At 40.3% G+C, this 25,501-nt stretch overlaps 1 protein-coding gene across 5 annotated transcripts in view; it reads right to left on the bottom strand.

Moving 5' to 3' along the window:
• Nucleotides 1–25,501, bottom strand: part of CACNB4 (calcium voltage-gated channel auxiliary subunit beta 4) — a 175,079-nt gene that overhangs the window by 117,703 nt on the left and 31,875 nt on the right. Inside the window, exons 3-6 of one of the 5 annotated variants that reach the window (XM_042994440.1) lie at nucleotides 23,853–23,980; nucleotides 21,262–21,341; nucleotides 20,127–20,240; nucleotides 18,026–18,185 (exon numbers count right to left, since the gene is read on the bottom strand). In XM_042994440.1, coding sequence (XP_042850374.1) covers nucleotides 18,026–18,031 — 6 coding nt within the window. In that variant the 5' untranslated portion in view covers nucleotides 18,032–18,185; nucleotides 20,127–20,240; nucleotides 21,262–21,341; nucleotides 23,853–23,980. Of the gene's footprint in view, nucleotides 1–18,025; nucleotides 18,186–20,126; nucleotides 20,241–21,261; nucleotides 21,342–21,409; nucleotides 21,525–23,852; nucleotides 23,990–25,501 lie in introns of all 5 variants that reach the window. The other 4 variants (XM_015535910.2, XM_042994443.1, XM_042994441.1 and 1 more) reach the window with 4 other exon arrangements.

Here is a 25,501-nt window from a genome sequence, read left to right on the forward strand (position 1 = left end):
AAAGTTATACAGAAGAGTCTCATGCCTCCAAAGGCTTTCTACGATTCCCAATTCCTTTTGTGCCTGGGTTTAGAGTCTATGCCAACCCCCCTAAACCTTATTTCAGTCACCTTAAGCTATCTTCCTATTAATCTATTAATAATAACAATAATACCTATACTTTATTAAACTACTATGTGTCAGGCACTTCATTTAGCTCTTTACATATGTTCTCTAAATTGATTTTATCACCACAATAACCATGTAAGAACATTATTATCCTCATTGTACTGATAAGGAGACAAACTCAGGGAGGTAAACAATTTCTCCAAATCCCAACAGTTTGTAAATGGCAAGCACTGTGATGGATCTAATTCTTTTTGCAAGAATAAAGCCCATCCCATTATTTTATGGTCCCTCCTCGTTGTTTCACGTAATGAATCTGGTCCTCTTACCTTAACTAAGCATTTTCACGTGGGACACATCTTCTATTTTCATTATTCTTACAAGAGCCACCAGCCCCTACAGTGTTAGACATGCCAAGGTACTACATGTTTGTTTAGATGTTCAGAAAGAAAGTGCACCTGTAAACAATTCTTTGGTAACACTTTGATTTACTTACTGGTCCTGCACAAAAGCCATGAACAGATAAGTCTAGAATTAATTTACAAAGCTGATGCCTTAGTTTTGCACAAGTAAGAACTTAAGGAAGTCACCCAGACGACCCCTTGTCTTTACATGAAGGGGCCTCAGGATCCAATCACACATTCCTGCTGAAGGGATCTACCTGTTCTACCTATTACAGTGAAAAAGCAAATCAGGATGGCCCTGAAGTAGTAAGTACTTGGGTAGCAATGACCAACTGATGCTACCCTAGAGTTCTTTTCAACATCACACAAAAATTAAAGCTATGAGTTAATAAAGTAATTTTATTTATTATTTAATTTTATTTAGGCAGAATGACTTCCATGGACCTTTTCATAATTAACTTGTAAAGAAAGAACTGAGATGATTTGTTTATACTCTCATCTATAGAGAAATAACTGAAGAGTAGGTTTTATAGGAAAATGATTGAAATTTTCATTGCCAAGTACAGGAAAAACTAAAATATCTTTGTTCTGTTTCCAATTTTTATACCTTTCTGTCTCGTTTCCTGTAATCTTTTTGTTTTCATTTGGGTTTACAGATTAACATAAGGTCCATTTATGTAGTGCTCATTCAACTGACCTCATTTGCAGAGTCATAGAAATTTCGGATATGACCATCACAGACATAATGGCTCTGATAATGACAGAGTTGCTAAATGATGATCTGAGCTTGGAAATAAAAGAGAGGAAGTTGCAAGGATCTTATTTTCAAGACAACGTCCCTGAACATGTCCTTGCAAATGAGAACAAGTAAGAAGAAATGAAGAGAATATATGATGTTCAGACAGGATTATTTCTATACAGAATGCCTTTCAGCATTTTCTGTGACAAGTCAGCAGCTCTTTAAATGAGCCCCTCACAATTTCAGAGCTGCACCTGGTTTAATTGATGACTCTCGTCATTTCCTCACTGGTTGGTGCAAACCAGTCCCATTTTCCTATGCACTGAGAACATCAATGTCATGGAGGCTTTGAGCTATAGCATTCATTCACTGATTCAATATTAATTTTACTCTTACCCTTGGTGTAGTTGGGGTTGAAGTAAGGGAGGCACAAAAGAATGAAAGGACTTGGTCCTTGCCCTCCAGCACCCTGTATTTGTAGAGATAAGACACAGACGTATGAAATAGTGAACTAGTCAAATGAGGCAACAGGTGGTTAATGCCCAGGTGAACAGGGTAGACGCTGCTATGTGAGTTCAGAAGATTTGGAAATGCTGGTAACAGTCTCACACAAGTGGAATAAGAGTTGGACCCTGTACAGTACAAAAGCTGTAAAGGGGGGTGGGCAGAGAAGAGCTCTCCCAAAGGAGGGGATGGTGTCTACAATTCTTGCACTTGAGACTGAGCACTGTCTATGTGAGCAAGTCTGAGAGAATCACACTGACTAGAGCAGGGTTATATGGGAATAGCTGAGATATGGCCATCTAGGTCAGTGGAGTGGGATTCTATGATACTTTGAATCATCTATACAGTAAAACCTTGGTTTGTGAGCATAATTTGTTTTGGAAACATGCTTGCAATCCAAAGCACTTGTAGGTCAAAGCTAATTTCTCCATAAGAAATAATGGAAACTCAGATGATTCATTCCACAACCCAAAAATATTCATATAAAAATGGTTACAATACTGTAATATGCTACAAAATAATAAAGAAAATACAAACTATAAAGAAAAATAAGTTAACCTGCACTTAACTTTGAAAACCTTTGTGGCTGGTGTGAGAGAGACAAGAGAGAGGAGGGTTATGGTGTAGAACAACATTCACTATCACTAACGGAATCACTGCTATCTATTGGCTCAGTGGAATCTTTTTCTTTTCAAGCAACTTTAACAAGGAACCTATCCATGACCTAGAATGAAGGAAAGCATTCCTAAGCTTACTCTTGTATAGAAAAGCAAAGGACCGTCCATAGGTGCTTTGAAGTGACAAAAAATACACTAGTGCCAGTCGTGGGCACCTTCCAACGTTCTGAAAAATCACTGACTTCTGCCAAACACCTCAGCCTGAGACCGAGCAGCAGAGCATGAAAGACGATCACCCATAATCCCACAGCAAGAGAGAGAGAAAGAGAGAGAGAACCACTGGCTCAGTTGTGATCATGCGACATTTGCCATCATGTACTAATTGTATTGCAAGACATCACTAGTTTATCAAGTTAAAATTTATTAGAAATGTTTGCTCGTCTTGTGAAAACTTGCAGAACAAGTTACTCACAATCCAAGGTTTTAGTATATATCTCTAGTATGTCTCAAATTATTAAAAATGGCTTACATTTTAAAGTGACTGGTCAAGAAACTGTTAAGTTCCACATACACACACAAACTTGTTACAAATGTTCATAGCAACATTATTCATAACAGTCCAAAAGTGAAAACAACCCAAATTTCCATCAACAAAGAGATAAATAAAATGTGTTATATCCATACAATGGAATATTACATGGCAATAAAAAGAAACAGAATGCTGATACATGCCACAACACGATAAACCTGAAAACATTACGTTAAGCCAAAGAAGCCAGTCACCAAAGGCCAAATATTGTGTGACTAATTCCACATGGACAAAATATCCAGAACAGGCCAATCCACAGAAACAGCCCAGGCCTGGGAAAATTGGCAGGAAATGGAGAGTGACTACTAACACGTATGCAATTTCTTTTTGGTGTGATTAAAATGTTCTAAAATTGACTGTGGTGATTGTTGCACAATTCTGTGAATATACTAAAACCACTGAACTGCATACTTTAAATGGGTGAATTGTATGGTATATAAATTATAACACAATAAAGCTGTTATTTAAAAGCAAACTGTTAAGAAAAGTGAACTCTAGGGAAAAGGGTGTAAGGAGTGTAGGGTGGGAAGGAGGCTTCGTGTCACCAATTTGTTTACAATCAGCATAACCCCATTGGAAATATCAGAAGAGAAGACTGAGTTTCCCTTATCACACTCTGGCTCTTCTAAAAATAAAGGCCTTTTAGGGGCACCTGGGTGGCTCAGTTGGTTGAGCATCCGATTTTGGCTCAGGTCATGACCTCATGGTTTGTGAGTTTAAGCCCCACATGGGGCTGTCAGCACAGACCCTGCTTTGCATCCTCTGTCCCCTACTCTCTCTGCACCTTCCCCACTCAAGCTTGCTCTCTCTCTCTCTCACTCTCTCTCTCAAAAGTAAATAAACATTAAAAAATAAAGGTATTTTAATTTCCTACATCTGCTACCCTTCATTTTAAAATTTACTTTGATTTTTCAAGAAAAAAATAATAGCGTGGCTGGTATGTGAGTGCATATATATGTATATATATATGTATATACATATGTGTATACATATATATGTGTGTGCGTATATATATATATATATATATATATATATATATATATATCTCCATCCATCCCTTGGGAATCCCTGACAAATATATCACATTCAATCATTTCTTTTTTATTAATTTTTTTTAACACTTATTTATTTTTGAGACAGAGAGAGACAGAGCATGAACGCGGGAGGGTCAGAGAGAGGGAGACACAGAATCCGAAACAGGCTCCAGGCTCTGAGCTGTAAGCACAGAGCCCGACGCGGGGCTCAAACTCACGGACCGCGAGATCATGACCTGAGCCAAAGTCGGCCGCCCAACCGACTGAGCCACCCAGGCGCCCCCACACTCAATCATTTCTGACCACTCCCTGGGTTCCTCTTGATTTCTCGAGGAATTAAGGTTATTGAATTTCAATTCCTCCCAGCAACCGTTTATTGAGTGCCTGTCTTGTGGCATGCACATGAGGTTTGCAAGGCTATGTAAGGGCAGGGAGATGAGTAAGAAAGACATTCCTATTTCAAAGTGGTTGCTACTCCAGAGGAAAATGGGACAAATAAATTGGGACCTGAAAGAAAAGGGAAACTAAGTACCGTGTGCTGTCACCAAAGTGCTGAAGTGTCTGCATGAAAATCATCTCTCGAGGGTATGTCAACAATGCAAGTCCTAAGCCCCATCCTAAACTAATTGAATCAAAGTCTCTGAGAAGAAGGCTCCAGAAACATATATGCTTTTCTAATGTAAACTCCATTCCAGCCCATAAAATCCACACAATTTAAGACATTGAGAATGTTTCCAGCAAATAAGTCCAATGTAAGTAACTACACCAGCATTTCCTCCAGTGAATTCTGCAGCATGCTAATTCTTCAAGTAGTTAATAGGTATTCCTTAGGGGGAAAAATGGGTTCTGAGGACAAAGAAGTTTGAAATATCTTTGGGTTAAACAAAATATATTTTGTTTATTTATTACAGAATGCTAAGAGACTTTAGTGGCCTATTGTATGCTGTGAAACTTTGAGAAAGGGACATAGAATGTGGTTATTCCCAAACTTATTTGACTAGGGGATCATTTTTTTTTTCCACATACATCAATGGGCATATCACATTAATGGTCAGAGACTCATCTACTAAAATTAAGAGATAGGGGCACCTGGGTGGCTCAGTCAGTTAAGCGTCCGACTTTGGCTCAGGTCATGATCTCATGGTTTGTGGGTTCAAGCCCCTTGACGGGCCCTGTGCTGACAGTTTTGAGCCTGGAGTCTGCTTTGGATTCTGGTTCCCCCTTCTCTCTGCTCCTCCCCCCCCCTCACACCCTGTCTCTGTCTCTCTCTCTCTCTCTCTCAAAAATAAACATTAAAATTTTTTTGTAAAAAATAAAATTAAGAGATAGAGATACTCTGGGAAAATATTATGATCTTCCACTCCTTAATAGAAAAATAAACATATACAAGACAATATTATTTTTTTAAAAAGATTGTTTTTAAATAGTTTTTTTCCTGGTTACTATCTGAGCAATATCCCAAATGCCCCCCCTTTTTTTAATAATCTAGTTGTTACTTAGAATAATACTCATTTACTGTGGAAAAAGATGATTAAAAATCAATTTGAAGGGGCGCCTGGATGGCTCAGTTGGTTAAGTGTCTGACTTCTGCTCAGATCATGATCTCAAGGTTCGTGAGTTCGAGCCCCACGTCGGGCTCTGTGCTGACAGCTCAGAGCCTGGAGCCTGCCTCGGATTCTGTGTCTCCCTCTCTCTCTCTGCCCCTCCCTTGCTCACATGTCTTTCTGTCTCAAAAATAAACATTAAAAAAATTTTTTTAAATCAATTTGAACATTCTTTGCTAAGAATAAGAAGTTCCTCAAGATGGAGAGCACATTTCCTCTATGGTTTCCAGATATGCATATATTAGGATATATAAAGATGGGTACAGGGGCCAGAATGCATAGAGCCAGAACATAATTATTCTACAGCCAGTTCCTGGTCACTGTGGGTCCTGGCTGTCTAGAACAAACCTATTTCATGACCTTGGAATGAAACCAGTAATTTTCTTAGCCAGGAATCGAGACCAACAGCTGAAGGATTGAAAACTTTAGAACCTGGACCCTGCTTCTAACCTGAGCTCCCTTGGGTCAGTTCAAAAGGCATCAGAAGAGGGGCACCTGGGTGGCTCAGTCGGGTAAGCCTCTGACTCTTGATTTGAGGTCAGGTCATGGTCTCACGGTTCATGGGCTTGAGATTCTCTTTCTCCTTCTCTCTCTGCCCTTCCCCTGCTCATGCTTTTTCTCTGTCAAAATAAATAAACTTAAAAAAAAAAAAAAGTCATCAGAAGAAATGGCCTAGTTTGCCAATCTCAGTGGCACCATCATCCAACCAGTCAGTCACCCAAGCCAGAAGTTGGGGGGTTCATTCCAGACTCCTTTCCCTTCCTAAGCTAATTAGTCATTAAACCTGCTGCATTTATGACTTAAATATTTCTCAGTTCACCTCCTCCTCTCTATTCCCACTGCTACTGCCCTAGTTGAGGCCTATGCCACCTCACACCTGTACTATTTCGACAGCTTTCTAATTGGACTCCCTGCCTGAATTCTCCCTCCTCAAATCCATCTTCCACTCTGACCAATGCATATCTGATTACACCTTTCCCGTTTAAAAATCTTCCACCAGCTCCTAATTACCTACCGCAAATAATTTCCCCCAAAGTGTTCTGCAAAACACTAACACAATGTGTAATCCACACAAAAAGAGGGCTCCTTGAAACTGAAAAGTAGGTACAATGAGGGAGAGTACCTCTTAGTGTCTCATCTGTCTCCAGTATAGCAGAAAGGTCTAAAAATGCCTTGGAGACTCAGCACCCAGAGGTAGGTCCAATCCGTAAATAAAGAAATGCTTCCAGAGTCTATCAATGTCCTTGGCTAGGGGATCTTGGAAGTCACGTAACATAAACGCTTATGGGGTAATGGGTATTTTTTATGCTTCTCAGAAATGGTAATAGATTATAGCCAGAGCCTACTGAATATCCTCAAGTCTTCTCCAGGAAGGCATTCTTTAGCTTTGAAACTATCCATCTTCTGTTAAGTATGCAGAAGTGAAGTTTTATGTTCACAGCATCTCTGCAAGCCCTAAATTAAGAACCGAAAACTCAAATACTCTAAGAATCAGATAGATCACAACTGAGAGGATTCTGGCTGAGTTTCCAGAACAAGGTATCTGATGTGTGCCCTCCCCCTCAACGTCCTCAAGATATCTTCTTACTAAACTAGTCACTGAGTTAGACAAATCTTTAGTATTTGAGTTGGCTGCTGGCTGGCATTTGAAAGCCAGCTTCTCTATGTAAATGCAACACTCAAATGAAAAATCTAACAACTAGTTGCACATCTTACTGCCAGAACATATTTTAGTTAAAAGGGATATGAATCAAAACTTTCACAGAATCTAGGTTATGCATTTCCTTGTCCTTTTTCTACCTTATTTATATTCTTTTCTATTTTTCCTTCTCTTAAAATTCTTTGGATAATTTATACTAAGTTTGGAATGTAGCATGAACAACTTTTTTTAGCTACCTTTCTATCAGTGTATATTTCAAAACCAGGGCAAAACAATACATATTTATCAACATACTATTCAGTCCTAATAAAATCCTGATAGTTATATCTTGTAGAGTTCTTTATATTGTAGCTTTGATCCAAGGCATTTCTCCCTCTCCCTCTCCTTCTCTTTCTCTCTCTCTCTCTCACACACACAACACCATTCAAAATACCACAGCTAATGAAAGCATCTATAACAACAAATGGCAATAGTGTACTTCAATTATAAGACCCACCTCACCCTTCTTGCAAGACTGCACTCTGTGCTAATAATAATTTAATATTAGAGCTACAAAAATAATATAAGAAACCAATCTCTAAAAACAACATGTTATTTTAGAAGTATGTACATTCTGAAAATGAAAACATTCAAGCAGTGTTCATATAATATGTACCCTAGCTTGGCTTTAATGTAGCTCCTTACATATATTTAAAGACTTATGCACTACTTCTCTATTGAGTGTGGACACCCATGTACCAAGTGCACACCCTTCCAGGAGTGAACATCTGAACCTTAGGACCTTATTTCAATAAACGTCATCCACAACTCGCCGCAATCTTCATTTTATTCCCTGTCACCAGAATGGACTCTCTGCTGAGGCACTGGCATGGTTCTAGAAGCATAAGGACCAGGTCTCACTGCTGAGAACAGCTTGGCTCTGACCCTGCAGACCATGCTAAAGGCAGGGAGAAAAGCTACTTCCCAGAGTCCCCCTTACCTTAAAAATCATGGTGTTCAGAGAAGTGAGATATCTGCCACACATGGGTGTGTGAGCACTACTATAACGACCTGTCCCAGGGAGGGCATGACACAAAAGGCCAAGATGAGCAGCTACCAATGAGAGAGGCTTCTGCTCCAGACACTAGAAGGATATGGTCTTCCTATCTCTCAGCAATGAATCATGTGTCCCATCCTTGGCCAACTGGCCCACTGGTCAAGACTTATTGCTCTTTCTGAACCCAGAACTCCAGCACATAGTCAGAATGTGAATCTACTCCCTTCTACATTTCCCAAGTCCTAACAATTAGAAACAAGAGCCTTTATTATATCCAGCTCCTAGATTCCCACTAGTTAGACTTATTTTCCCAGAAGAGACCCCTAAAATTTCTAATTGAAGTATAACGCACATACAGAAACGTGCATATATTGTATGTGTACAATTCAATGGATTCTCACAAATTTTGCACACTGTATAACCAGCAACCAGTCAACACTGACTTCTTAATAGAGACACCCATGGTCTGCTTACCTTTATTAAAAAGGGAAAGGCCTAACCTCCATCCTAATATTTTCCAAGGATTTCATCTACCTTCAAAAACAAGTTCTGCTTCCAACACTGTAAAGGAAACGCTCCTCTTGACTTTCCTGCCCCCACTTAGTCCATATATCCTTTAATAAGGAGGCTGTTGTCAAAAGTGCAAAATCTCACAACGCTAATCCTTACTCCCACCAATCCTCCCACTGTTTTATGTGGTGGGAATCACGATGTAATGACATTAGGACACATCCTAAGAATTATTCTCATCTGGTCATGATGGTGGAGCACAGTGGGGCCACAAGTTGGTCTGCTACATGCTTTTCTCTCTCTGCTCATTATCAGCAGAAGACCTTTGTGTATTTGAAGGCAATCACGGAAGCCCACATAACTTGGCTTCTCAAACCTTCTCCCCAACACTAACATTTAAGCCTTTTATTTTATCCCATTTCTAGACCTTGTTGAAGTACTCCAAATCTTGATAATAATTTTAAAACAGGGTACAGGAACGAAAAACTCGGGTCACCATTGTAGTGGAACTATTGGCACATCAAAGCCAACACATATCTCCAATGGAAAACCACCAACAGCATCTCTTTCAGAGCTTCACTAACCTCTTCAGAATTGTGGTTTAGGAATGCCTTCAAACTGCATGATGTCATCTACTGAGACCAATATAGTCAGACAGGGCCCATCAGTGATGTGGATGAAATCAACATCCATTTACCTCTCCAGATCACCTTCCACCCCACCCCCCTCTGCTTTTGCACTGTGTTGCTGACCCATAAGCTCTGCTCTTTGGCTTCTGGTTGTGTTTGGCCAGTCAGAACCTTAGCATCGATTAGAGTGAGGGAAGAGAAAGAGATTCCCTGGCTCCCCCCACCATGTGGGATGGCAGTAGGCTGCCTATATCCCTCCCCAAGGAAGACTGTATCCATATCATGATAGCCTTCTTGGCAGAACTCAGCTCTCCTGGGTTCCTGTAACCATGCCCTTTCCTAATTGTGTCGCACCTAAGGGAGGCAACAGTTCTGCAATTACCAGCCCTGGGAGTACTGTGGTATCCCTTGTGGTTTCCTTATACCCTAACAACACCTCTTCTATTTATTAAACCTCTCAAATTATCCTAATTTGAGGATGCTATTTTTTGTAGGGATTCTGATTGATTCTGAAGGAATCCCATTCATAACTTATAGTTCCTTTGGCCTCTTAAATATATTGATATCCCTTTTTACTTTTTAAAAATATCACTCCTAAAAAAAATGCATCACTACTAACTCATGCAAATGTTTCCCTGAATTGAAAGTCCATGGAGAGAATTGACAACGAGAAAAACAAAATAAAAATGGAACTTTGGTACTCTTGGCTAAGGCCAAATGTAGCATCCACGTGCAACTGTCACCAAGACCTGCATACAAATAGTGAGAATTCTAACATTTCCCTAAAACACAAAACCTCTTTCTGACATTCTCTAGCACTGAGCTTTTATGTACGTGTAGGTTTTGTGGATGTGCTGTCATTTCAATCCATCAAACTGGAGACTTTCAACCATACCAGAAAGCAGTATCAAACAAGAAAGCTTGAAAGAAACCGGGACTCTAATCTGGATTCCAAAGGTCTCTCCATTGGGGTCAGAGAGCAATCTGTTCTCTGTTTTGGAGATTCTCCCAACTCCCAACTGCTTTGTAAGCTGTCAAGCAAGCACCATACAAATAATGACTGTACCACCCTTCAGCGGGTTATTACAGTTTTTTTATATTATTAACCCTTGCATTTGGCATCATGAAAAGACCACTGCTCTAGTTAAAGATCTGAGGACAGCTCTAGGTCCAGTTCCACAGTAAATTGTCTGGGTCATTCTGCACAAGTTGCCTAACTTCTTTGGGCCTCAGTTTTTTTTCATTTATAAAGTAAAGAGAGATGAACTTCATAAGTTTTTGTGGGTTTTTAAAACCAAATTATAATAAACAGAGACTAAAAAAATTCTTATGAAACCTGGAGGCCATAGCCTAATGCTGCTTCCTACAACCAAGAAACTTCTTTGGAATCTTCTATCTCATTTTGAGCTAATTCGCTTTAGTCTTAATAGAAAAAGAATGTTTATTTCAATATAAAAATATTTTACAATACACACCAGTACACATATATAAATCTTTAGTTTTGCTAAATTTTAATTTTACACATATATAAATCATTTAACTCAGCAATTCCACTTCCAGAAAGCTATTCTGGAGAAATGCTCCATGTGTACACAAAGATTCATATGTAAGAATTTATCTACAGGATTGAAAAACAGGAAATATTCTAAATCTATCAGTGGGCTAAACTTGTTACAGTAAATCCATACTGTACATCAGCTTATAAGAAAGAATAAATTCATATGGAGAAAATCCATGGTACATTTTTTGGTGAAGAAAAAAAGTCACAGGAAAATATTTATTATGATCGTATTCATACTTTTTAAAATTACAAATGTGATATGTGCATTTATAAGTATGTTTTTCTAAATACCCATGTTTGTCAATGCATAGAAAAGAGTCTAAATGGATACCCACTGAGTTGTTAAAAATGGCTGCCTGTAGAGACATGAACAGGTCGGGAGGTTGTTAAGGAAAACCAATTTTTCATACTATGCAGTTTTGTATTATTTACATATTTCCCCCCCAAAACCTCATTTCACTTAAGATACCAATGATTTAAAAAATCAACGTTAGATTACATATCACTAAGAGAAAAAAACCACCAATAGAACAATAGTTTTAAGATGTAGCTCTATTTTAGATGTATCAAAATGTTGGGGGTGGAAGGTGGGGAATGTGTGCCTTAGTATCAATAAAATACAACATATAACTTCAGAAATTGTTACCATATTAAAAAAAAATAACATTAGCACTTTAGGAAGACACATCACGTTTCACATACCAACTTGTTGGTTTTCAGTTAACTAATAATTAAACATGACCATGGAATGGTCTTTTCTTTTTAAAATCAAATATCTAGGGGCGACTGGGTGGCTCAGTTGGTTAAGCGTCCCACCTCGGCTCATGTCGTAGTCTTTGAGTTTGAGTCCCGCGTCAGGCTCTGTGCTGACAGCTCAGAGCCTGGAACCTGCTTCGGATTCTGTTTCTCCCTCTCTCTCTCTGCCCCTCCCCCCCTTCCTTGCATTCTGTCTCTCTCTCTCTCCCAAAAATAAACATTAAAAATTAAAAAAAAAAAATCAAGTATTTAACCTAGCCCTTTTTGATCTGTTTGGTTTTATTCCTTACTCTACTTTATTCTACTGGGCAGTATCCTAGGACTTCAAAAAGTGCAACATGATAACTAACACATGTTCTGTGCTTCCCTACCTTATCAACTTTACTCTAATTCCATTTCTATATTCTAAGCATTAACAATATGATCAAATGCAATATGATTTGGATATCTGATAAATTAATTCTTAATTCTGTCCCTTGGATCAATACAGCCATTGAATCAAATAAGTCCAAGACATTAATCTCTGGGACTTCAACTGAAATTAAATGATATTAAGCTATCAACAATGACTCTTTGGAAATGAACTGGAGAACTAATTTGTTGACCAGGTATTTTAGCATGATATTCACCACATTTTTCTACCTTCTTGATAAATATTTGCTTCCAACTCTTACTTTATTCAAACAATATTTAAGGGACTATTTAAGAGATTGGGCTGAAGTAAAGATTGTCCCCTTTATCCCTTTGCCTTTCATTTTATCACAGAGAAAAATTAAACAGATTAGGCATAGTTACTGCTTTTAAAAGAAATGAATGACTTAAAAAAATAATGAATGTCTCCTAGAATTTATTATATTCCTGTGGTTTTCTAATTGATTGAATATCGCTTTTAGTACAACCCAAAGGATAATAATGATGAACTGAAGAAAATTTTGTAAAGCAATAAAACACCCAAAAATAAACATTCTTGATGATTAGGCAATGTTACAATCATAAAATCATTATTTAAACTTTTTTTTGGGGGGGGGGGGCTAGGGGCAACAGTCTCCTGGTGCATATAGCTCAGACAGTTTAGCCAAGAAGGAAAGATAGAGATCATTTAAAGCAGAAGTACCTCTCCTCAATTATCAATAAGAGTTAGGAGAAGCTCAATTCTCAGAAAGCATTCGTCTTTGATTTTTTTTTCTTAGAGATGAGACTCAAGTGTCTTCAGCTCAAATCCCTGTGGGCTGGGCATGCACTGTGGGTATTGGCAAGCAGATGAGCAATATGCAAAACACCATTCTGGCTTTAGAATTAAAAATCTTAAATAAAACATCTTTCCTCTTCAAAAATCTAGTCCTCTCAAAGGTGTGCACCAGACACAACTTCCTACTTCAAAGAGTCTGAAAAGGCCAAATGTTCAGACTCTGGGACCAAATATGGAAACCTTACTCAGTATATACAAAACACCATGGTAGTTGAGCCTTTCAAAAAGTAAATGGCATATGGTGGCATTTGTATCCAAACTGAAGAAATTGCTTATCAGCAAACAGAACAGAATTCTCGATGTGAAGAAACCTTAGAAATCATCTAATAAAGAGTTTTCATTTTATAGGAGGCAAAATTGAGAATTGGAGGGATCAAATGACTTGCCCAAGGTCACTACTAATCAGTGGCAAAGACCAAGAATTCTACTTCCTTGTGCTCCCTCAATTAGACTCTACTGCCCCCCTTTCTGAAACAAAATACAACAAACTAATCAGAAGGCCTGAAGAGATTAGTACATTCTTTCACTTGACAACCACTGTAATATTTTTGGAAAGCACTGTCAAAAACCATGCAAATGCTCTGAAAATAAACCAAAGGATTTGATGGAAATATCAAAACCTGCAGAGAAAGGAGCATGCCAAAAGCTTAAGTATATTCATGATGTGAAGAATAATAATAGCAGAAAACACATGTTTTAAGGGTTACACATATTACCTTATTTAATCTTCAAAAACACCCAAGACGTAGGTTTATTATTATTAACACTTTAATAATGTGGAAACCGAGGCACAGAAAGTTTAAGAAATGTACCCAAGGCCACAAATTAGGAAGAGGGGAGCTGAGATGTAATCCCTGGCAATCCCGCACAGAGTCTCCGCTTTTAATCCCAGCATTATTACAATACATTATTAGTTCATGATACAAAGTACAAAGAATAATTTTTTAAAAGATTGAGAAAAAATTTTAAATACAACCCTTTTACTCACCAAACTTTTCAACAAATCTGCTAATAAAGAAAAACACTGAAGGTCAGAATCTTTTATGTTATACGATGCTCAAGCTAAAAAGAGAAGAAAGATTAAGGAGTAATAGGATTCAAAAGGCAAAATAAGAATTAAATTATTCACAAATTATACAATCAAGCTCCTGAATAATTGACAGTTGCCGATATTTGTGTTAGGATGTATCTCTTACATCAATTCCCCTGAACAAAAAGGCTGAAAGCAAATTCAAAACATCCTGTTTTAAGTTTAAGACGTTTCACTACTTCTTTTTTTTTAAGGTTTTTTTTTTTTTCTAAAGTAATATCTAGACCCAATGTGGGGCCCAAACCCACAACCTTGAGATCAAGAGTCACATGCTCCACCAACTGAGCCAGCCTGGCATCCCTCCTGAACAGATGCAAAAGAAACAAAAATAGGACGCAGGAAGTACGGATACTATGGCACTGTTTAAGACGAGAGAAAAATACTTATTACTAAAACTATGTATTTATATTATAAAAGAATACATGAATGCAGAGCAAGCCCAAGCACTTTTCTATTTAGATCTTGCAAACTACCACGTGAGCTATCTGAGCCGCCTTCCTTTTGGTCTACCTGTGAGAACTGCAAGAGTGGCTGCACGGTTTTAGCTTAGACTCACACTCCAGAATCTTAAAAAGTTCAAAGTCCAAGCCATAAAAATCTACAACTCCCAACCTGCTTGCCATTATTTTATATGAACTGTAAAATCCCTTGAGTTTACACACCAAGCAGTGGTCTGGTCTCAAGCAAGGTCGCATGCCAGTGTCCTTACCAGTCCAGCGGTTTAGAGTCGTTACTGTTTTTCAAGTCAGCATGGCCCAATGCAAACATGTCACAGGCAAGTAAATCAGCCTGATTTAGATCAGCTACAGAGTATCTACAGAGCTTTCTTGGCATAATTTTTAACTTAGCCTCATGGATATCTGAGCTCATGACATGATGATCATTGCAAAGGACTGGTGGAGGAGGGAAGAGAGGTAACAAAAAACAGTAACAGTCCAGTTATGTCTTCTTGTCCTCTTCCGGTGGCTCAGTTTACCCAGGTAAGGGATATTAAAGGGAGATGGTGAGCAGAATGATGAGAGAACCACCCACACAGAAATAAGGTCTACACTGAACTCTGATAGAAAAGGAAAGGGTAAAGCAAGGATGCTTGCTCACCTTCACCCTAAAAGTACGTGTTTTCCTAGTAATTGTTGACCTTCCTACAGAATACCTTGTACCATAAAAAAATGTAGTGTTCACTAAGCACTTGTGGAGGGAGTCACAGGGCTATGTTCTAAATCCTGATAGACTCATCATAATCTAATAGGAAGAAGAACACCCACAGGAGAGAAGACAGCGAAGTCCCAGAGAAAATGTGGGGATCAATCCTAACACATCATTCTGTCACTTGAAAGTGGAAATGGCAGAGAAAGTGATGAGACTGATGACCTTGGAGAGGCAAATTCATGGGTTCTAATCAGATTTAAGGAATTTCTATAGCTCAATGACAACTACATCTAGAAATCATTTCAACATATATTTTAGAAAACCATCATTGCTAAGAACTGATTGATGAAAGAGAAGTTTCTGTTCATCATTCACTTAGATTGTGAACAAATACCAGAATCACTCAGCTGAGTAAAACAGGTTGATTTTCTCAAATTTCTTACACAAACCATGAGCAGCATTTGTCTTTCCTCTCTGGCCAGTGAAGCCAACAGACCTTGGATTCTTTAACAGAACAGGTCTCATTCTGTAGAAATAGGCCAGAAAGACTTTCTAACCCCAGAAGGTCCTCTGATCTGCCAAACCATAAAGACCTCCAGCCTTCTCGTTTCCAAAAGGCATCTAATCCTTAGTATCTCTAGAGTCTTCTTTCAAAAGTCCCTAAACACACAAAGCCGTCTGTCTGAAGTTGATCCTCCTTCCTAGCAAGCACAAGGACATATCTTCATATTTAAAAGAACTATATTATATCTTTGAAAACAGCAATTCTTTATTCTCTTGTGGATGTGTGCCTTTCAACCCTCTTGGGTATCTTTCTTTATGTCAAGAGCAGTTAATTTTTCATCTCCAAAAGCTGTGTGGCAGAAATCTCCCACTTAGCGTTAACCATTAATTAGCAAAGCACGGAGCATATCTATATATGAATGTACAGGGCATACAGTGTGCATACCCCTGCAGGAACACAGACATTTAGGCAAACGTGCATAGTTGTGCAGCTTATAGAAAGTGAGTAGTTTAAATAATTAACATATAGTTATAATAATGTATAGGTACATATAAATGTAAATATGTGCTTTTATATGTACATACAGATATTACGTACACATTATAGTTTGTAAAATTCACCTTCACTTTAACTTTTATGTCTGTAACATTTCTAACAGTATTAGTAAATACATTATGCTCCTTTCTGTGACTTACAGAGAATATATTTTCCTCTCTAGTAAATGCCCTGAATTATGATCTGATCATCTTTTTCACTGAAAAAGATCATGTCTCTCCCTCTCAGTACTTTAGAATTTAAGCATTTGGAAATGGAAGCAATTGTGTTGGAGAAATCAACTATTAATTCTATGTGCAAGTAGCCCTGGCTTCACTTTACAAAATACTCTAAGAATCTATACTTCATTTAAATTGCTCAAAGTCACAGAAGGTCTGTGCAGGAGTTTTAAATTTTGCAAAGCATCTCTTGCACGGGCCAGTCTAGTCCTAGTGTGCTGAATCTTTTATCAAATGAGAACATCATTTCACAGCATAGGATGCAATACACACACAGTAGCAGGTTTAGAATGGCATATTCACGGATATGTGCATTGACAGTTTGAAAAGATACAAGGCAGTATGATAACAGTCATTATCTTGGGGTGGATTTTTAGGTAACTTTTCCTACTTATTTGCTTCTTCCATTTATCCCCATAAGAACATCCCTGCTATTGTGTGTATAATAAACCCCTGCTGAATAAAAAAATAAATCTACTCATAATGATCTCACAAAAGCCAAAATATACAGTGAATCCATTTATGAAACATGTATACCAATGAGCAGATCTATCAAAATCTATTTTGGTCGATAAAAAGTACATAGAGTATACTGGAGGCTCAATGAGTGAAAAGTATCTTGGCCACCTGGACTTGTATTAAGACCAAGTGCAGGTAGTGAAAGTGGAATAAGGCAATCCTGACACAGAAGACAACATAGTACAAGCCTGTGTGCATGATCTATTGTAACTGGCCTGGTCTGGGTATGGACTCATTCAGGAGCACACATTCCTTTATCCATGGCAAGGCAACAGAAGGAGTAAGGTGATGTTCTGCGTGAAGTCTCCCATTCCTGTGCAGAGCCCTTGCTGTGGGGCACTGAATCATCTTTTGCACTTCCTCGTATTCTGAATGATGCAAACAATTAACTACTCTCCTGGAAACCAGGGCAGAAGCTAACGGACTTGTCCAAAAGGCTCCGTAGAACTCAAGAATCTAAAATGCCCAGACTCAAGTGTGTTCCCACAAGGCTCTTGTTCCTCTCTCTTTATACATATAAAGCATGAAATACGGAGATTACAACTGAAAAGCTAGGGTATTAGAAGTCTAATATCTATCTCTGGACCAGAATCTTAAGAAAAACCTTGCATAACAGTACCAAAGTCTCTCTCACACTGCGGGGATGTGAGGTGCTAACAGTGTATAATAATGCTTTATTCTTACTCAGAATAAAATATCATCAGTCCCTAGGCAAGATGATCTCATTACAGACTTACTGTGTGAACACGCTGAATACAATCACTTATCACATGTTAAACCCCCACACACCCCACAAAGGCATTTTCAACAGCGCAGAGTGGTCGGAAATATGTGGATGGCAACCCAGCCCCCCAGAGAAAGTGCCGTACTCAGCTTTTAGTGCCTGTATATTCTTGGACTGCAGCTGGTCATTGGAGAAGAGCCTGTCCACACCTATCCACCAGGCCTGATCCAAGAGCTTTGCTTCAATCTGGGCAACCCCCCACACTTACAGCCATAAATGCATTGGCACTGAGAAAGACTGCTGAGGATGTGGCACTCCAGGTGTGGCTTTATTTCTCACTTCACCGGGTCAGCTATTTAGGCCTAGTCTTCTCCATTGGCTTGAAGCTTTGTTCACACCATCTTGGGTAACACATCACATTATTCTTCCTTATAAAAACAAATAAACTCAAATGAGCATTCTGAGTCAGTTCACCCCTCCAAACACCTCTGTCTTCCCCTCTAATTTAAGTGACACGCTTTCAGTCCCACCCAACCGAAAGCTTCCCATACTTTCAGGTGAGGATTGGCCAGATGTCTTTCTTCGTTCCTTGGGTGTCCCACCTTCCTCGCCTCCGCAGATCCCCGAGGATCTCAGGCTGCTGGCCACCACTGAGTCACCAGGAGCACAGCACTGCAGTACCTAGCACTACCCGCCATCAACTACCGCCAGAGTCAAATCACTGCACTCTTCACTCTCTCCCCCTCCCCTCCAGAAAAACTCAGCTGTCCTGTGAGGCTGGACCAAAAGAAAAAAAAAAATGCTTTCATACTTCTAATGGCTCCCCTCTGAACCAGTGCATCGGAAATTTATACAGTTCTAGAGAACAAGGTGCTGGATACATTAGTTCCTAGCCGACTCTGTTCATTCCAGCCAGTTTCAAAAATAACCTGTTATTCCAAAATAACTCCGATCTACCTAAGTGCAACACAGCGCCCGAGGTAAAATCGATGGTCGCAAATAAAAATTACAATCCAATAAGGCATCACATGTTTCATAACTGAGTGTGGAGAGAAGGGGTGTGAGAAATAATCAGGCTTCATGAAGAACCCCAGATGGTTTACTGAACTCCTATAGTTGCATTTTCCATTCTTCCACCCCACTTGCACATGTGGACTTTCTCTATTTCAGCCACCAATGTTTCAAACTACAGTCCCTTGCAATAAACTGGCAGTGTGATAATTTACAAGCACGCTGGGCAACACTCAGAGAGACTTTGCAGAAACAGAGTTAGAGTCAAAGCTAACACACAGACAGGAAGGAAAAATGGAATGCCTTATCAGAACTGAGAATTTCTATCCTTAATAGAGTACATCATTTGATACATATGTCTGCATTGATGTGTACCATGGGGCTTTTTTGTTGTTATTGTTGTTATGGTCTGTTTATTTGGTGGGTTAGCCGGGGAATCTTATATAACACATTTCCTGTTTCAAATGTAGCAACATGTATGGCATTGCACTCTTATAAAATTTAGACTCCCCACAGCAGGTCCCATTAGCCACCCCAAATCATTTTACCTTGCACGGTTTCTAGATGATTGATGAAAAATCAAGAACTGCCACTAGCCATAGTAAAAGATTCAGCAATCAGCTTTACCCTATATTTGAAAGCTAACATTCTGGTGGTATGATTTTAGGGATTTCAGAAAACCATTTTCATCCTGATTTTAATAGATTACATGAGCCTGACCTACGGAGGGAAAGGAGTCCAGTTTTCTCAGCCAAAACACACGTGAGCCTACTTCAGTCTTCCAGGGCAGAGTACAGTGACTCTACCCTCTGCCTCTGCACTGGGGTGTTCTATGACCACAACCTTTGTATCTGATTTCCTTAACAAAGAATCAGATCTGCACCACTTGTTTGGCCAGAAAGCACATAACACAGCTACAGCTGAACAACTTCCATTCATGCTAGCTCAATAAACAATGTGTATTATATAATGAATGAGCCTTTTCTGTGAACCCTTCTATTGGAAAACATAGGCACTTTCTGCATAGTTTAAGCCAGGCTACAAGGAGCAGTTACCCCTTGTGAGATCAAACGTGGACTGAGTAATGCATAAATCCGAACAGCCTACACTCTCAGATGCCTTTGCAAGCACCCTAATTTCTTTTTTGCGTGACAAGAAATTATATAATAAAAAATAATCTCTGTTCACTCTAAACTACACAGAGAGCATTTACACAGAAGCTAGCAAGCACCCGAATGATGTTGGCTTTCAGCTCCATGTTCCCTGCGTTGCCTAAGAAATGGGGTTGGGTGGGGGGGTGGTTAGTGAGAGGAGGAAGAGGAGGGGAGAGGGAATCAGCTATCTATGAAAATACTTACAGCCTCCGAGTCTTCAATTCCATGCAGGTACAAATTGTCATACATGGAGGTCTGAGAATCCAGAGCACTTCTTTCAAGGCAAAAATAAAATTGCTACAGAAGCCTCAGCTACAGCTAAGAGATAGAAAAGGCCTGTTGGAAGAACTGCGTCTGCCTTATCAATTCCTGTGGATTTACTAGGCAAGATGCTATTCATTCACATCACACAGGGTGAGGTTATCCCCAGAGGCAGTCCAGCCCTGGCATTTTATCTGCCTTCCCAATACAGAGCATAAAAAAGCAAAAACCCTTCCTCAACCACAGACTGGTGACTGAGCTAGGAAAGCGGCCTGTGATTGGCTCAGCTTCCCTGCTTCAGTCAGCTGAAGAGCGTTCCCTTGGAGAGTGGAGGGCGCCTCAGAGCATCCTACCCAGCCAAGAGCTGCTTCCTGTTTCGCCCGTACTGTGTAGTTCTGCAATATACACTTATCGATATCTGAAAGGCTGCTTGGAATGCTTGGAAAGGCAGACTCTTGAATACTTCAAACACAACACCTCACCTTCTTAATTAAATTCACAATGGGTGGGTGGGGGTAGGGGAGCAAAGGAGAAATTTTATTTTCAGAGAATATCGTATAAAGACAGGCAAACAGATACTAATCTCCATCCAACATCTCTGCTTAACAGATGCAATTTAAGTCAAACAGGCAATAAGTCATTTAAAATTAAAAAAAAAAAAAAAACCACCAAGGTAAAGGAAAACGTTAAATAAACAGATGGTAAGATTTCTCGTGGGAATTTCTGCTGTAAAAGTTTTCAGTGTTCTCGCTGAAGTCTCTCTGCCCCACTGGTAAGAAAAAACCTCCGTGACCCAACTGTTGAAGTTTGAAAAAGAAGCCCAAAGACTCTCAAAGGCTTGTAGTTAGATGCAAAATGTTCAATGTCTTTTTAACTTGACATGTTTAACCTCCTATAAGTGACAACTAGTATTTTAACTTAAATCTTTCACCCCCTTTCCAATACTTAGACCTTTAAAATTCCTAAGACAGCACTGATCATCTCCCAAAGCCCAAACAGAAAATGCCTACTCTCTCCCTGTGCTCCCACCACACCACAATTCAGCTTGACCTAGGACAGGGCCCACGCTGGAGCTTACCCAGATGCTTTCTGGTCAACCAATAAGGTTCTGCAGCCTTCAAACAGGAGAGCTCTATAGCTCACACTAAGAGAAGTCAGCTAAATTTGGAAAAAAAAGAAGTTAGTGATGGGCAAAGAACATAATCTAGAGAAACTGCATGACTCACTGGGGTAAGCAGTGACCCAGAAACTCAGAGGCTCTGAGTCCAATATCAGCTTCAGCATTAATTGGTTGGATGACTCTGGACCAGTCACCACTTCTACGGGCTTTAGTTTCTTCACCTGCCAAATTGAGGTAAGAAATAACTCAGAGAAAGAACTTTGAAATCTAAAGTGCAACATAAACACTTATCAATGACAACCCTGCTTTGTCAGCCGGAAGGCATTGGCTGCAGTTCACGGGAGCTCAGCACAGGAGTAACTGGCTGGCCCTGGACCTAGGAAATAAGACCTGTGCTTCTAGCCAGTATCTCTGAAAAGCGTAACTCTTAAAGGAACAAACCTGGATCACAAAAGGCAACCCAAGAGTTACAGCTGTTGAGCAGAGTACTGTTCTTCTGGGTCTGCGCTGACCTACCTATATCTTTCAATCATAGTTGCATGCCTAGGAAACAGCACCAACAGTCACTTTCAAATATAAAAGATGGCAAAGGGATTCATCTGTCCTTCAGGACCCCAAAATGGTAGGGTTCATACAGGATGTCATCTGTGCCATCGCAGAGGGAGAAATGGCAGAAGAGGATGGGGGCAACTGGCAAGATTTCAGAGGAAAAAAACCCAGGGCCGGCTCTACCTGTTGACAACTGTGGGTCCTGGAGCAAGTTCCTGCCGGGCTGAACCTCAGCTCTCCCCTCCATAAAGCAAGAGGACTGTGTCAAAGGATATGGAAGCTCAAATTCTTGTATCAAACTCTGTTATTATAATTAACTACAGCCATATGGTATTTCAGCCAGAATCTGCAGAAAATTGAGGCAAGAGGGTCTTTTCTCTCCTTAGATTTTCTAGATCATTTCCTTACTCTACCACTTCAATTGGGATTATAGTTATTTCTGGAGTATCTTTAAATAGGCAACTAAATTACAGGTGAAACGAGAGGCAGTCCACTTCCATAACTCACCCAGGTGAGAGAAACTGCTCCCTACTGGGAAAACTGGGCACAGCTCAGTCGCTCTCCTGCATTTCCTGGCCTTGGAGTGCTCCTGACAGCTAATGTGAGAGTCTGAAGGAAGTTTTTAAGGAGAAGGGGCTCATTCTGTGATATACAAATGCATGCAATAAGCAAGTGAGACACCAGGAGGGAGGCAGTGGATAGAGCAGAGCATCCCGTAGTTACTTCTGCAACTCAGCCTCTCCAGGACTAAGAACAATGTGAAGCAGGGGCAGGCTGGCTTGGTCTGCTTCCCAGGACATTACAAGAATGCTGGACTCAGAACCAAAACCTGTTAGAGGTGGGAGAACCTCAGAGGTCACCTAATCCAGCCCTCATTTTAATACCCAGAATGGTTAAAAGGCTGTATTGAAAGCCACAATTTTTTATACTTGAGTGTTCCTTCCCCACTCCCTTCTTTTTTTTTTTTTTTAAGATTTTATTTTTAAGTCATCTCTATACCCAACATGGGGCTCAAACTTACTACCCTGAGATCAAAAGCCGCATCACTGAATGAGCCAGGCTCCCCTCCCCACTCCCTTCTTGATGGGGTTTTCAAGATAAGGGATGAGAAGCAGTGGGCATGTTCCCAGGAGGAATTTGGCAAAAATAGAAGCAGGTCACTTTGGTGGGGAAAACCCCTATCTTTTCTTACTTTCATCCTAAAAGTGGTCCCGTCCCAAGTCATTTGGTCACCCTCAGCTGACAAGAGAAAAATCAACGAACAGACTGGGGAATCTGCCCCTAGGATTTCGATCTACACAGACTAAGCACCGCACCCGCAAATCACCTAAAGACTTCAATCCAATACTCAGGCTAATCCCAGAGTTCCAGAAGAACTCTAGTGAGAGATTCATTCTGGACTTCCCCAAAGGAACTCTGAGGAGTTTCTAGGAAAATGAACTCCAAGAGAATTTGCAAGTGACAATCTCTGTGCCTATATTCTCAGAACTGAGAGCTGGCGGAGAAGTATTGAGAGACCCCTGGGAGCTTCCTGGGCCTGTTTCAGATCATCTCAAGTCCCTAGTTTTTGATAAAAGGGCCTTGGGATTGCAGCAAGTCTAAGTTCCAAGGGCCACATTTCAATTCTCGAGGCAGCATGAGGTGAAAACTAGCTAAGGGCCTGGCACCCTCAGGGTTTTAACTTGAAGAGTTCTCTAGTTCAGTGACTGGCTGAGAGGATAAAAGTGACACCACCCACAACCAGTCTACTTCTGCAACGTCAGGCTAAAGTGAGAACAAGTCTGAAAACCTTGTGGCTCAGCTTGTGTTGGTGTTTCCATGAACACAACTACCTCTCATGTTGAGTAGCCTCCAAAACTGCATAGCTGCCTCCCAGAAAGGCTGCCTTCCATTTTGAGGCTGCTCTGCAGAATGTGTGTTTCACCCAATTCCATTCAAGCCACCTCTCATTACGATCCACAGTTCAAAGTCACAAGACCTCATGAAATGGCATTGCCTACCTGATTCTATTTTGTAAAGTCCACGTGATTCTTGGTATGGAGGTAGTTCTCGCAACTTGACAAATGTCTCATCTGAGCTCAATTCAGTGGAGGAAGTGTTATGGCTCTCGACAAATCAGGAAAGCTCTCTTCGGTATCTCAAGGGAAGAGTTTGGTTTTTGTTAGTTTCAAACCTATGGATATGGAGTTCCTTTCCCTTACCCGGGCTGGACTTTGTGGTCAGCAAACCCATGGTGTTAGCAGTGCAGTCAAAGGTCAAGCATTTCTCCTTTGCACTTGTCTTGGGAGGCGGGGCGGGAGGGAGAGAAAAGTGAAAAGCTAGCTGATTAGCTCTGAGCTCTAGAGAGCCATGATCAAGACAGCTGGTACTGATTTGGAAGCAAAAGGTAATTCTGCTATCTGATTTTCCATCCAGATTTCTCCAGAATTTCACTTTTCTAAGCCAGCGTAGTTATATGTTCTATAGCAGGACTCTGAGAGGTCAGGGAGAGACAAAGGAACAGTGTTTGGATTCTTATTGGCTCTATGGGCTAAAGCACAAACCCAAGGCTTTTCCTTGCCAATTCAGCCTTGGGGTTGTTTTGCTCTTTGTTTTTGTTTAAGTTTTGCTAAGTGAACACAGTGTGCTAGATGATTTTCTCCCTCTTCTGTTCTCCAAGTATTAATCCACTCATTCACCTCTAGAAATCTGTGCGGCACTGTAAGCATTAATACTGTAACCCCTGTTTCCTCCCTGATGTGATTCAGACAGGTGGTACCTGCAGAGCAGACAAAGAAATGGAAACAAAAATACAAAACACTACCATCGATTCCCCTTTTAGTAGTTTTCTGAGTTTGAGTTTAGACTTTACTACCTAGAGAGGTATATCCTGGACTCTCTCTGGGCCTCATCTGTAACATGGAGATAAGAATAGTTCTGGACCTAATGAGTTAATATATGAAGGGTGTATGGAAAGTGCCTGGCACACTAAAAGGCAGAAAGGAAGAATTGGTCTTTTTTTTTTTTTTCAAAGGAAGTAGTATGGAATCAGGGCCGCCTACCTCGCCCAGCTCCAAGGCCCCCCACATACTGCAGTTTTTGTGAATGGTACTCCCAGGCACAGTGTAAGAGGAATACTATGGAACAGAGTGGTTAAGAGCAGGGACTCCTAACACATCCCCACTGTGCCACTTCCCAGCTGGATAACACTCAGCAAGCCACTTGGTCTTTTTGTGCCTCAATTTCCTCACTTATAAAACAAAGATTATCCTAAGATTATCGTGCAGATCAAAAGCCTTGATACAGGAAAGTGCTCAGAACTGTGCCTGGTACAAACTCAGTGCTCCACAAGTATGAGCTGCTTCTTTAAATTCTGGCCTAAAGCCGTGGGATGGGATTTGCCTCTGGGATGGGATTCCTACTACCTGCCTCTGATGCTGGCCTGGTCCTCTCCATCCCCACCTGGGTCCCTCGTCTCAGCCAGCAGAGCTGAAATCAGCATCCTGCCTCCCGCTGCCCTACTTAACTTCATGCCAGCCTCCTCCCGGTTGCCTACCTGCTTTCTCTGGCCAGCCTGGCTGCTCCTTATGCTGAAGCTGGCATGCACGCCCAGGCCTTCTCAGCTTGAAAGCACCCCGACCCTGCAGCCACCACACTGAGCGCCACATTC

This window comes from Panthera tigris, chromosome C1, assembly GCF_018350195.1.
Source record: "Panthera tigris isolate Pti1 chromosome C1, P.tigris_Pti1_mat1.1, whole genome shotgun sequence".
Classification (NCBI taxonomy): domain Eukaryota; kingdom Metazoa; phylum Chordata; class Mammalia; order Carnivora; family Felidae; genus Panthera; species Panthera tigris.